This window comes from Hypanus sabinus, chromosome 20 (genome assembly GCF_030144855.1).
Source record: "Hypanus sabinus isolate sHypSab1 chromosome 20, sHypSab1.hap1, whole genome shotgun sequence".
Classification (NCBI taxonomy): domain Eukaryota; kingdom Metazoa; phylum Chordata; class Chondrichthyes; order Myliobatiformes; family Dasyatidae; genus Hypanus; species Hypanus sabinus.
Window position 1 is genome coordinate 67,647,805 of NC_082725.1, and position 14,399 is coordinate 67,662,203.

General features: G+C 40.1%; 1 protein-coding gene across 1 annotated transcript in view; it reads right to left on the bottom strand.

The window, feature by feature from the left end:
• Positions 1 to 14,399, bottom strand: part of kif15 (kinesin family member 15) — a 186,170-nt gene that overhangs the window by 125,583 nt on the left and 46,188 nt on the right. Inside the window, exon 6 of the mRNA XM_059945706.1 lies at positions 5,091 to 5,188. Within this exon, the coding sequence (XP_059801689.1) occupies positions 5,091 to 5,188 (98 nt within the window). The remainder of the gene's footprint in view (positions 1 to 5,090; positions 5,189 to 14,399) is intronic.

Below are 14,399 nucleotides of genomic sequence, written 5' to 3' on the forward strand. Positions count from 1 at the left end.
TTTAAATGACAAAATCAAACCTGTCTCTACCACTTCTACTGGAAGCTCATTCCACACAACTGCCACTCTGAGTAAAGAAGTTCCCCTTTGTGTTACCCCTAAACTCTCAACTCATGTCCTCTTGTTTGAATCTCCCCTACTCTCAATGGAAAAAGCCTATCCACGTCAACTCTATCTATCCCCCTCATCATTTTAAATACCTCTATCAAGTTCCCCATCAACCTTTTATGCTCCAAAGAATAAAGACCAAACTTGTTCAACCTTTCTCTGTAACTTCAGTGCTGAAACCCAGGTAACATTCTAGTAAATCTCCTCTGTTCTCTCTCTATTTTGTTGACATCTTTCCTATAATTCGGTGACCAGAACTGTACACAATACTCCAAATTCAGCCTTACCAATGCCTTGTACAATTTTAACATTACATCCCAACTCCTATACTCAATGCTCTGATTTATAAAGGCCAGCATACCAAAAGCTTTCTTCACCACCCTATCCACATGAGATTCCACCTTCAGAGAACTATGCACCATTATTCCTAGATCACTGCTCTACTGCATTCCTCAATGCCCTACCATTTACCATGTATGTCCTATTTTGATTAGTCCTACCAAAATGTAGCACCTCACACTTATCAGCATTAAGCTCCATCTGCCATCGTTCAGCCCACTCTTCTAACTGGCCTAAATCTCTCTGCAAGCTTTGAAAACCTTCTTCATTATCCACAACGCCACCTATCTTAGTATCATCTGCATACTTACTAATCCAATTTACCACCCCATCATCCAGATCATTAATTATATGACAAACAAACATTGGACTCAGTACAGATCTCTGAGGCACACCACTAGTCACCGGCCTCCAACCCAACAAACAGTTATCCAAAACTACTCTCTGGCATCTCCCATCCAGCCACTGTTGAATCCATTTTACTACTTCAATATTAATACCTAACGATTGAAGCTTCCTAACTAACCTTCCTTATGGAACCTTGTCAAAGGCCTTACTGATGTCCACATAGACAACATCCACTGCTTTACCCTCGTCAATTTTCCTCGTAACCTCTTCAAAAAATTCAATAAGATTTGTCAAACATGACCTTCCATACACAAATCCATGTTGACTGTTCCTAATCAGACCCTGTCTATCCAGATTGTTATATATACCTTCTCTAAGAATACTTTCCATTAATTTACCCACCACTGACATCAAACTTACAGGCCGATAATAGCTAGGTTTACTCTGAGAATCCTTTTTAAACAATGGAACCGCATGAGCATTACACCAATCCTCCGGCACCATCCCCGTTTCTAATGATATTTGAAATATTTCTGTCAGAGCCCCTGCTATTTCTACGCTAACTTCCCTCAAGGTCCCAGGGAATATCCTGTCAGGACCCGGAGACTTATCTACTTTTATATATTCTTTAAAAGCACCAATACTTCCTCTTCTTTAATCATCATAGTTTCCATAACTACCCTACTTGTTTCCCTTACCTTACATAATTCAATATCCTTCTCCTTAGTGAATACCAAAAAAAAGAAATTGTTCAAAATCTTCCCCATCTCTTTTGGCTCCACACATAGCTGTCCACTCTGATTCTCCAAGGGACCAATTTTATCCCTCACTATCCTTTTGCTATTAATATAACCGTAGAAACCCTTTGGATTTATTTTTTTTACCAAAGCAACCTCATATCTTCTTTAAGCTTTTCTAATTTCTTTCTTAAGATTCTTTTTACATTCTTTATATTCCTCGAGCACCGCATTTACTCCATGCTGCCTGTATTTATTGTAGATATCTCTCTTTTTCTGAGATATCCCTTGAAAATCATGGCTCTCTCAAACTTTTAACCTTTCCTTTCAACCTAACAGGAACATAAAGATTCTGTACCTTCAAAATTTCACCTTTAAATGACCTCCATTTCTCTATTACATCCTTCCCATAAAACAAATTGTCCCAATCCAGTCCTTCTAAATCCTTTCGCATCTCCTCAAAGTTAGCCTTTCTCCAATCAAAAATCTCAATACTGGGTCCAGTCCTATCCTTCTCCATAATTATATTGAAACTAATGGCATTGTGATCACTGGACCCGAAGTGCTCCCCAATACATACCTCCATCACCTGACCTATCTCATTCCCTAACAGGAGATCCAACACTGCCCCTTCTCTAGATGATACCTCTATGTATTGCTGCAAAAAACTATCCTGCACATATTTTACAAACTCCAATCCATCCAGCCCTTTAACAGTATGGGCTTCCCAGTCTATCTGTGGAAAATTAATATCTCCCACAATCACAACCTTGTGCTTAAAACAAATATCTGCTATCTCCTTATAAATTTGCTCCTCCAATTCTCTCTCCCCATTAGGTTGTCTATAATACACCCCTATAAGTGTTACTACATGTAAAGAGGGTTTCTTCTTTTTGTTAACTAGCAGGAATGCTAATTTACTGATAACGAGAATGGTATTCCTTTGTAAACCAAATGGGGATTAATTTTCTTTCTTCTGAGTCTGTAAGCTTTTGTTGACGGGCTTTTGGGCAGATCGGCGCGAGGGGGTCGAGAGAGAGGACGCAATGCTCTAAGCTGGGCGAGGATCGGACCCCAAAGGGGGGTCCGAGGCCGGGAGATTCTCCGAGGAGGGGGGGGGGTTGAAGCTAGATGTGCTTGGTTGACCACTCGGAGGGTCCTGAGCTGTTTGGAGAGTCGAGGAGTTCGGAGGGTCCTGAGCTGCGAGTCGAGGAGTTCGGAGGGTCCTGAGCTGCGAGTCGAGGAGTTCGGAGGGGATCGAATGGTGGCCAGAAGACTTCAGTAATTGAGCTCCAACGGTTGTGCACGAAGTGGTTTGGACTTTGATAAGTTTGGCGCCTTTTCTTTAATTTTCTCTTCATATATACTGTATCGTTATTAATCACTTAGTTATAGTAACCTTTATAAATTGTACTCATTTAATCGCATATGGTGTGCTGTCTGTTTTTGGGCGAGGCGGGGACATCACACAGCATCCACACCAGCTGATTACCCAGTTTGGCCGGGCTGAAGGCTGCTCCCCCTAGACGGGAACGAGCTGAGCGAGCCTGAGGCGACCCAGGGAGTTACATACACCTTTCCCATTCCTCAATTCCACCCAAATAGCCTTCCTAGACGAGCCTTCTAATCTATCCTGCTAAAGCACCGCTGTAATATTTTCTCTGACAAGCAATGCAACACCTCCCCCTCTTGCCCCTCTGATTCTATCACACCTGAAGCAACGAAATCCAGGAATATTTAGTTGCCAATCACAACCCTCCTGCAACCATGTTTCACTAATAGCTACATCATCATATTTCCAGGTATCAATCCATGCTCTAAGCTCATCCACCTAACTTACAATGCTCCTAGCATTAAAATAGATACATTTAAGAAACTCTCCACCTCTTACTCTCTGTTTATCCTTAATGGTGCAAACAACTTTATTATCTTTTTCTTCCTTCTCCCCAACATTTTTGGTCTGAGCGCTCCCCTTCTCTTTCACCTGCCTATCCTCCCTCACACACTGTCTACCAGCTTTCTCTATTTGTGAACTAACCTTTTCTCTCCTAGTCTCTTCAATTTGATTCCCACCCCCCAACCATTCTAGTTTAAAGTTTCCCCAGTAGCCTTCGCAAATCTTCCCGCCAGGATATTGGTCCCCCTAGGATTCAAGTGTAACCCGTCCTTTTTGTACAAGTCACACCTGCCCCAAAAGAGGTCCCAATGATCCAGAAACTTGAATCCCTGCCTCCTGCTCCAATCCCTCAGCCACACATTTATCCTCCACCTCATTCCACTCCTACTCTCACTGTCACGTGACAAAGACAGTAATCCCGAGATTACTACCTTTGCCGTCCTTCTTCTCAACTGCCTTCCTAACTCCCTATATTCTCCTTTCAGGACCTCTTCCCCTTTCCTACCTATGTCATTGGTACCTATATGTACCACGACCTCTGGCTCCTCACCCTCCCGCTTCAGGATATCGTGGACGCGATCAGAAACATCCCAGACCCTGGCACCAGGGAGGCAAACTACCATCCGGGTCTCCTGATCGCGTCCACAGAATCGCCTGTCTGACCCCCTATCGAGTCCCCTATTACTACTGCCTTCCTCTTCCTTTCCCTACCCTTCTGAGTCACAGGGCTGGACTCTGTGCCGGAGGCACGGCCACTGCTGCTTCCCCCAGGTAGGGTGTCCCCCCCAACAGTACTCAAACAGGAGTTCTTATTGTCAAGGGGTACAGCCACTGGGGTACTCTTCCTGACTCTTCCCCTTCCCCATCCTAACCGTGACCCACTTGTCTGCCTCCCGTGGCCCCAGTGTGACCACCTGCCTGTAATTCCTCTCTATCACCTCCTCACTCTCCCTGACCAGACGAAGGTCATTGAGCTGCAGCTCCAGTTCCCTAACACAGTCCCTTAGGAGCTGCAGCTCGGCACACCTGGCGCAGATGTAGACGTCCGGGAGGCTAGGAGACCCCAGGACCTCCCACATCCGACACCGAGAACAACAAGCTGCCCTCACACTCATACTTCCCCTTTCCTCAAATAACAGGAAAAATCAAAAACTAAACCTACCTTGCCTCGCCCGTTTCCGCCTAAGCCCGTTGAGCCCAGGCCCTTAAGCCTTCACTCTGTTCCTGGCTCACTCTGCTGCCCGCAAAACGACGCTCAATTTTAAAGATTAGTTTTGTTTGTCACATCAAAACACCGAAATGTACAGTGAAATGTCTTGTTTTGCCTCAACGGCCAACAGAATTGAAAGACTGTGCTGGCAGAAGCCTGCTAGTGTTGCACGCCCGGGCAGCGACACGTCATGTCTGCAACCTACTAACCCGAACCTTACATCTTTGAAATGCGGGAGGAAACTGGAGCACCCGGAGAAATCCTATGCAGTCACAGAGGTAACGTACAGACTCCTTGGAGCAGCAGTAGGAATTGAACCCCAAATAGTGATAACTGGCACTGCAAAGCAATTGCACTAACCACTATGCTACAGTGCTACTGTAATGAATTGTAAAATAATGCAATTATTTTTACAATGAAAAAATTTGAAAAGCACAAAAATAAAAAATACCTTTTCCTTTTCACGATTGATCAAGTAAAATAGGTATTCAAGGCTGCGAGGGATTATTCCCCTCAGATTGTGAGTGAAGTTGTCAGATTTAGAGGGACCTGTCAACACATATTTTCATAATGAATATCATAAAAGTTGATCATTGAAAATTTGAGAATACAGACAGAGCAAGCAAGTTTCCAAAGATTAAATGCAGGAGATAATTTGGCAACACAGCATAGGGCTTTAGAATCACAATTTACTTTTTTACAGATCAAGGATGCAAAGCAAAGCTTCACTTTCAGTTCACTATAACAAATTCCAATCTTCATCAAACCCAAGGAAGCTGACCAAGGAGGACCAAATAACATTGTAAAAGAAAATCTGATCAACCTTTTCATAGAATGGCAGGAACCGGCTAGTAAACTCACACAGAAATAATTGAGGTTAAGATCCTACATCTGCATCTCATCACAGACTATCAAAATCACAACTGACATTAATGCTTTCTCTACATTTAAGTATGACTAAAAACTAGCAGTACAGAAGCATGATTAATAATCGTAGTGAGCTCTGATTTAAAGTACAGAAAAACTATAGTAATAAACTGGTTTATTAAGTCCACTGCTCACATCAATATTTCTACATATTTATACCTCAAGTACTGATAATATGCAAAATATATTAATAAAACATAATATTTATACCTTCCAAATCAAATTGTCCCTTTCAATTTGTTGATGGGTCGACTTATATGCAACATACCCAAGAGTTAATTTGAAACCTGTATTGAACTGAAACGTCAACTGTACTTTTTTCCATGGAGTTCCTCCAGCATTTTGTGTGTGTTGCTCAGATTTACAGCATCTACAGATTTTCTCGTTTGTGATTTCCCAGTGGTATAGGGATTACAACAGTAATACAGAAAAGAAACAAGACCCTCAGCTCAGCACATCCATGACAAACCTCTTGCCCATCTACCCAATCTCAAATGTCTGTAACTATCTCCATCTCTTCAGGCAAAGCACTTCAGCTCCCATTTACCCCGTGAAAAATTTCATCCTCAGCTTCCCTCTAAACCTCTCAACTTATACCTATACTCTTATCTTTAAAATCCCCACAATGGGGTCCTCACTCCTATCAGATCTCCCTCAGCCTCCTCCACTCCAGGGAGAACATACCTGGAATAACAAACAGTCTGGAGGAATTTTAGTTAGTCACCAGCATCAAGGGTGGGAAAGAAATTGACATTTCTGGTCAAAATCCTGCAACAGGATGACAATTCTTTCTTTACTACATCTGCTGCTTGAACTGCCAAGTCCTTCCAACAGATTGTTAGTTGCCCCAGATTCCAACAGCTGCAGTCTAGTGGCCCCAGTCCCTCGCTACAACTGTAATACTCCAATCCTGATGAGCCATTTCTTCAAATTATTCAGCACAACCATATCATCCACATAGCGGTGGGATCAGAACTACACACAATAATTCAGGCAAGAGCCTACACCTATAACGGCCTTAAACACTATGCTAAGGGAATAAAAACAAGCATCCATTTACCTTCTCGGCCACCACATCCACCTATGCTGAAACTTTAAAGGATCCATGGAGTTGTATCCCAAGTCCCTCTATTCATCCATACTGTCTAGGGTCCCACCAATTTTTTTTTATGTCCAACCCTAGCTGGACTTCCCAAAGTGCATCCGCTTGCATTTGCCAGAATTTAGTTCTATTTGCCATTGCACCAACAGCTTTCCAGATGATTGACATCTTTCTGTAGCCTTAAGAGATCTTTCTTGCTGCCTACATCATCAATTTTTATATTTAACTTGTCACACCACATACATTCATATCCAAGTCCTACAAACAATTCTCATGGGACAGTTTTGATCAGACTTCCCTTCATAAAAGTATCCATCCACCACCTTCTGCCAATCACCAAACCAATTTTGGATTTATCCTGAACCTTCTGTGATCTCGTCAAAGGCTTTAAAATCCGTGTAGACATCATCACACCGCCATCATCAATAATGCTTAGTTACTACATCAAAAAAAGTCACAATTTATAAGACAAGATTTCCAGGAATAAAGTTATGCTGACTGTCCTAATCATTCTCAACCTTTCTTAGTGCAGCTAAGTAAGATAAGTGCCCCACCTTAGAAATTTGACAAGTAGTTTCCCTACCAGATTACTGACCCACAGTTACATGGGTTATCATTGCTTCATTTGCCTAGCACAACAAGCAGGTTTACCAACTTCCAGTCATCCAGTACTTCACCAGTGACTAACGATCTCCATTACGTCTCTCAGGTCCTGGGCATCTGTACATCTTTGTGTATCTCAAGACATCTAGCACCCCACCTCCCTTCCCAACACTCAAGAACATCACCATCCTTCTCTCTGGAACTCCTCTTCTCAAAGATTTTTCTCCTTAATAAATATTTCTCATCTGTTTTCATCTAGACAACTGTCTACATGCCCCATCTCCACCCACAGATTCTCTCTGTAGTTCCCAAGTTATTCTTACCCTGGTTACTCTTGCAATTAATACACACTCATTGGCCATTTTACTAGTTACCTTCTGTATCTAGTAAAGTGGCCTCTGAGTGTACATTATGTTCATGGTCTTCAGTAAAGCATTATTTCCAGGTTTGACATATTATGTGATCATAGATGCTGTTTTGCATACAACTGTAATGCACCGTTATTTGAGTTACTGTCAACTTGAACCAGTCAGGCCATTCTCCTCTGACCTCTTTCAACAAGACATTTCCACCCAGAACTGTTGCTCATTGGGTGTTTATGTTTTCAGACAATTCTCTGTAAACTCCAGAGACTGCTGTATGGAAAAATGAGATCAGCACTTTCTGAGATGCTCGAATCACCCTGTCTGGCACCAAAAATCATACCACGAGCAAAGTCATGGATCACATTTCTTCCCCATTCTGATGTTTGGTATGGAGAAATTAACATTCTGATCCTGGCTGCATGTTTTGATGCATTGGGTTGCATCTTTCTCCAAGATAGCGCCGCATATGGTAGCAGAGTCGACTGTACTTCCTCAGAAGGCTGGCGTCATTCAATGTTTGTAGTGAGATGCTGAAGATGTTCTATCGGTCAGTTGTGGAGAGCGCCCTCTTTGTGGTGGCGTGCTGGGGAGGCAGCATTAAGAAGAGGGACGCCTCACGTCTTAATAAGCTGGTAAGGAAGGTGGGCTCTGTCGTGGGCACAGAACTGGAGAGTATGACATCGGTGGCAGAGCGGAGGGCACTGAGTAGGCTACGGTCAATCATGGAAAACCCTGAACATCCTCTGCACAGCACCATCCAGAGACAGAGAAGCAGCTTCAGCGGCAGGTTGCTGTCAATGCAATGCTCCTCAGACAGGATGAAGAGATCATTACTCCCCAACGCCATTCGGCTCTACAATTCAACCACCAGGGGCAAGACATGTTAAGTGACGGGGTTAGGACTGAGCTTAAGTTACCACTCAATGCAGTTTAGTAAACTATTTAAGAATTTTTTAAAAGCTATTTATTAATGCTTTTTGGGAGGGTGATTTTAGATGCATATCATATTATACTGAGTTAAATACTGTATGTAATTAGTTTTGCTACAATAAGTGTATGGGACACTGGAAAAATGTTGAATTTCCCCTTGGGGATGAATAAAGTATCTGTCTATCTATGTTGCAAGCTCCATACCAACTTTACAGTGTACTGCTAATTTCTGCATTTCCTTCGCCACTTCTTGTTCAAGCAGTTGACAGTATCATATATGATTGACTGACTCTGCCAAACATTGGGAAGACTGCTTTTACCCACAACGTGCCACCTTTTCTACACCGGGAACCCCTACTTAATCGATCCATGGGAGGCTCATTTATTACACCGCCACTACCTCATAAGTGGCACCATAGGCAAGGGAGGAGTGCCAGCATCCTGGTGAGGTTGAGACAGCATGCTAATAGTCACCACTCCTGACCATACCACTGGCTAACGTTCAGCCCCTGAACAACAAGCTGTGTGAATTGAGAGCCAGAATTGAATCTCCTATCAGCAGGTAACAAAGGAATCTAATGGTTTGTGCTTAGTGCAGATCTGGCTGACAGAGGAGATACCAGATCATGCCATCTCCCTGTTCCAGGCAAGCAGGTCAAGAAACCTCACTGGGAAGAGAAAAGGAGGAGGGGTATGCTTCATGGTCAACAACGCTTGATGTGACCCCCAGAACGTGCATGCCCTCAAATCCTTCTGTTCCCCGGATCTGGAGTATAGATCTTTCTGGCTGCCCAGGAACTGTATGAGACCATCAGCACCCCGGAGCCTGTACACTCAGGGCTGCCTTCATCGTCGCCGGAGACTTTAATAGAGCATAGCTGTCAAAAGTCTCTGCAAAGTTTTGTTAACACATCCAGGTGAGCACATGGGGAGATAGCATACTTGACCACACCTCCTCTCCCTTCTGCAGCATTCACAAAGTGCTCCTCCACCCACCATTTGGGAAGTCTCCATCTTGCTTCTGCTGATGTACAGGCAGAAGCTGAAACAACAGGCGACCATAGTTAAAACTGTCCACCGCTGGTCTGACCAATCAGTCTCTATGCTACAGGACTGGAAAGACTTTCGTGATGAGGATGTGGTTGGATGGGATCAAGGATCAGCTATGATGAAATGGCGGAGTAAACGCCATGGGCTAGATGGTCCAATTCTGCTCCTATGTCTTATGATCTAAATCCCAAGGATTTTTTTTCTCTTACAGGAACACAATTGAGAGCATCCTGACTGGCCACATTACTGCCTGGTTTGGGAACTGTACTTCCCTCAATCGCAGAACTCCGCAGAAAGTGGTGTGGACAGCCCAGCACATCTGTAGATGTGAACTTCCCACTATTCAGGACATTTACAGAGACAGGTGTGTGAAAAAGTTTTGAAGAATCATTGGGAACCTGAGTCACCACAACCACAAACTGTTTCTGCTGCTACCATTCAGGAAATGGTACCGTAGCATTAAAGCCAGGACCAACAGGCTCTGGGACAGCTTATTCCACCAAGCCAACAGACTGATTAATTCCCGCTAATACAATTGTATTTCTATGCTATATTGACTGTCCTGTTGTACATAATGTTCATTACAAATGACTATAAATTGCACATTCAGATGGAAGCATAACAAAAATTTTTTATTCATTAATGTGAAGGGTGCAAGAAATAGTCAATTCAATTGCTGCCACATGATTGTCTGATTAGATCTTTGTATAATCAACCAAGTGTACATGTGTACCTATTAAAGACCATAGGACAAAGGAAGAGAATCAGGCTATTCAGCTCATCGAGTCTGTTCCGCCATTTTATCATGGCTGATTCTGGATCCCATATAGAATCAGAATCAGGTTTATTATCACCGGCATGTGAAGTGAAATTTGTCATCTTAGCAGCAACAGTTCAGTGTAATACATAATCTAGCAGAGAGAAAAAATAGAATAAAAAGTAATAAATAAAATAAAACATAATAAAACAAGCAATTCAATTATGTGTATTGAAGAGATTTTTTTTTAAATGTGCAAAAACAGAAATACTGGATATTAAAAAAAAGTGAGGTAGTGTCCAAAGCTCTAACTTTCATTTAGGAATTGGATGGCAGAGGGGAAGAAGTTGTTCCTGAATCACTGAGTGTGTGCCTTCAGGCTTCTGTATTTCCTACCTGATGGTAACAGAGAGAAAAGGGCATGCCCTGGGTGCTGGAGGTCCTTAATAATGGATGCTGCCTTTCTGAGTCACCACTCCCTAAGGATGTTCTGGGTATTTTGTAGGATAGTACCCAAGATGGAGCTGACTAGATTTACAACCCTCTCAGCTTCTTTCGGTCCTGTGCAGTAGCCCCTCCATACCAGACAGTGATGCAGCCTGTCAAAATGCTCTCCACAGTACAACTATAGAAGTTTTTGAGTGTATTTGTTGACATGCCAAATCTCTTCAAACTCCTAATATAGCCACTGTCTCGTCTTCTTGATAATTACATCGATATGTTGGGACCAGGTTAGATCCTCAGAGATCTTGACACCCAGGAACTTAATTGCTCACCCTGTCCACTTTTGATCCCTCTATGAGGATTGGTATGTGTTCCTTCGTTTTACCCTTCTTGAAGTCCACAATCAGCTCTTTCGTCTTACTGACGTTTAGTGCCAGGTTGCTGCTACTGCACCATTCCACTAGTTGGTATATCTCACTCCTGTACACCCTCTCGTCACCGCCTGAGATTCTACCAACAATGGCTGCATCATCAGCAAATTCTGCCCTCTCACCGTATCCCTTGATACCTATCAACCAGCTTTGAATATACCCATGGATTTGGCCTCCACTGCAGTCTATGTCTGAGCATTTCACCAATACACCACTCTTTGACTAAAAAAAATTCCTTTTTATTGCCGTTCTAATAAGGTCACTTTAAAAAAAATTATTAAATAGGATACATAAGATAGAAAATAGTGAATAATATCAACCCTTCCCCCTCCCCTTAACCCTTTCCCCCTTACATGTCCTATATAAAAAAAAGACTGCCTGGAAGATCCCCACATGCTCCATGGAATTCAAAATAACTTTAATATATATATTTATTTCTTTCCCTAGATAACCAATAACTTTATCTTCAGAGCACCTATATATTTAATCCTATCTTTTGTAAATAAGGGTGCCAAATTTTCAGAAATATGTCATATTTATCTCTTAAATTATAAGTAATTTTTTCAAGTGAAATACAGCTAAAAATTTCATTCTTCCAACGATCTATACTTAAGTACGAATCCGATTTCCAAGTAACTGCAATAGCTTTCTTGGCTACTGCCAATGCAATTTTTATGAATTCTTTCTGATATTTGTTCAATTTAGGTTTTGGTTTTATCCCTTCAATATCACCTAGTAAAAATAATATTGGGTTATGTGGGAGTTGTGTTCCAATAAAACTCTTAATTTGTCCTAAAAGGTTGAATTTTTAAAACGAGAGCAAGTAGAATGTAAAAAAGTACCAGTTTCTTGATTACATCGAAAACATTGATCAGATAAATTTGGGTTTAATCTATTTATTTTTTGTGGTGTAATATATAATTGATGTAAAATAATTGTATTCTACTAATCTAAGTCGGACATTTGTTGTATCTGTCATACTATCAAGGCATAGTCTTGACCAACTTGTTTCATCAATTTTAATATTCAAATCAGTTTCCCATTTTTGTCTTGACTAATGAATTGCTTGTTTAATTGTCTGTTTTTGAATCAAATTATACATACAAGTAGTAAATTTTTAAATTTCTCCTTTTTGAATTAAAGTTTCTATTTCATTAGGTTTCAGCATTAACATTGTTTGACCCAGTTTCTCTCTTAAATAAGCCCTTAATTGGAAATAACCGAAAAGAGTATTATTTGATATTTTATATTTATTCTTTAATTGATCAAGTGACATTAATATACCTCCTTCAAAACAATCTCCTATATGTCTAATCCCTTTTTGAAACCAGCTATATAAGAGTTGGTTATCCATTGTAAAAGGAATAAGTCTATTCTGAATTAGAGGTCTCTTTGCTAATAAAGATTTCTTTATCTTATTATCAACATTTATCTTATTCCATAGATCAATCAAATGTTTTAATATAAGGGATTCTTTCTTTACCCATATCCATTTAGATATAAAATCTTCTGGTATATTTTCTCCTATTTTATCTAATTCTATTCTAATCCATTGAAAAAAGATGCAATAAATCTAAGTTGATTTGCTTTATAATAATTCTTATAGTTTGGTAATTGTAACCCTCCTAGGTCAAATTTCCATGTCAATTTTTCCAACGATATTCTTGACATCTTACCTTTCCAAAGGAATTTCCTCACGCATTTATTTAGTTCTTGAAAAAACTTCTGCAGTAATTGTCTTGGTAGTGTTTGGAATAAATATTGTAATCTAGGGAATATATTCATTTTTACAGCATTGACTCTACCTACTAATGTTATTGGTAACATCATCCATTTATCAAGATCTTCTCGAATTTTTTTCAATAATGGCAAATAATTTAATTTATATAAATTCTTTATATCGTTGTCAACTCTTATACCTAAAATACTTTATACCATTTATCGGCCATCTAAATTGAGTTATTAGTCGACATTGATTATAATCTCCTTTAGTAAGGGGTAAAATTTCACTTTTATCCCAATTTACTTTATACCCTGATATTTTCCCATATTCTTCCAATCTAGAAGATAATTTACGCAACGAGTACAATGGGTTTGTTAGATAGATCAGAATATCATCAGCAAATAGGTTAATCTTATATTCCTCCTGATTAATTCTGAAACCCATAATATCTGAGTCAGTTCTAATTAATTCAGCTAATGGTTCTATCACCAATACAAATAAAGCAGGTGATAATGGACAACCTTGTCTAGTTGACCTTGTTAACTGAAATGATGTTGAAATTTGGCCATTTGTCATTAGTTTAGCTTTGGGACTAGTAGTTAAGGTTTTAATCCAATTTATAAAAGATACTCCTAATCCATATTTTTCCAATACCTTAATTAAAAAATCCCATTCCAATCTATCAAATGCTTTTTCTGCATCCAAAGCAACTGCTACACTCATTTCCTCCCTCTTTTGTGCCAGATGAATTATGCTAAGTAACCAAGTTAAATTATCTGCCGATTGTCTGTTTTTAATTAAATCCAGTTTGATCCTTATGTATTAATTTTAGTAAGTATTTAAATAATCTATTAGATAAAATCTTTGCTATTAATTTATAGTCTGTGTTCAACAAAGAAATAGGCCTACATGATGCCGGCTTTAAAATATCTCTTTTTTTGGCAATACTATTAAAATCGCTGTCAAAAAAGATTCTGGAAGTTTATGTGTTCTTTCCGCCTGATGTATTAACTCCATAAAAGGAGAAATTAATAAATCTTTAAACTTTTTATAAAATTCAGGTGGAAAACCATCTTCTCCTGGAGATTTATTACTCTGAAGTGATCCTAAAGCTTCTTCGTCCTCTTTTAATGTAAAAGGCATATCTAATCCCTTCTGTTCTTCCGAATTCAATTTTGGGAGTTATTTGTGATAGAAACCTTTCTATCTCAACAACATCATTTTGTGATTCTGATTGATATAAGTTAGAATAAAAACTTTTAAAAGTTTCATTAATTTCTAAAGGTCTATAAGTAATTTTATTTACTTGTTCTAATTGCATTTATCATTTTGAAAGCCTGATCAGTTTTTAACTGCCAAGCAGGAATCTTGTGTGATTTTTCACCTAGTTTGTAATTTCTCTGTTTAGTTCTCATAATTGCTTTTTCT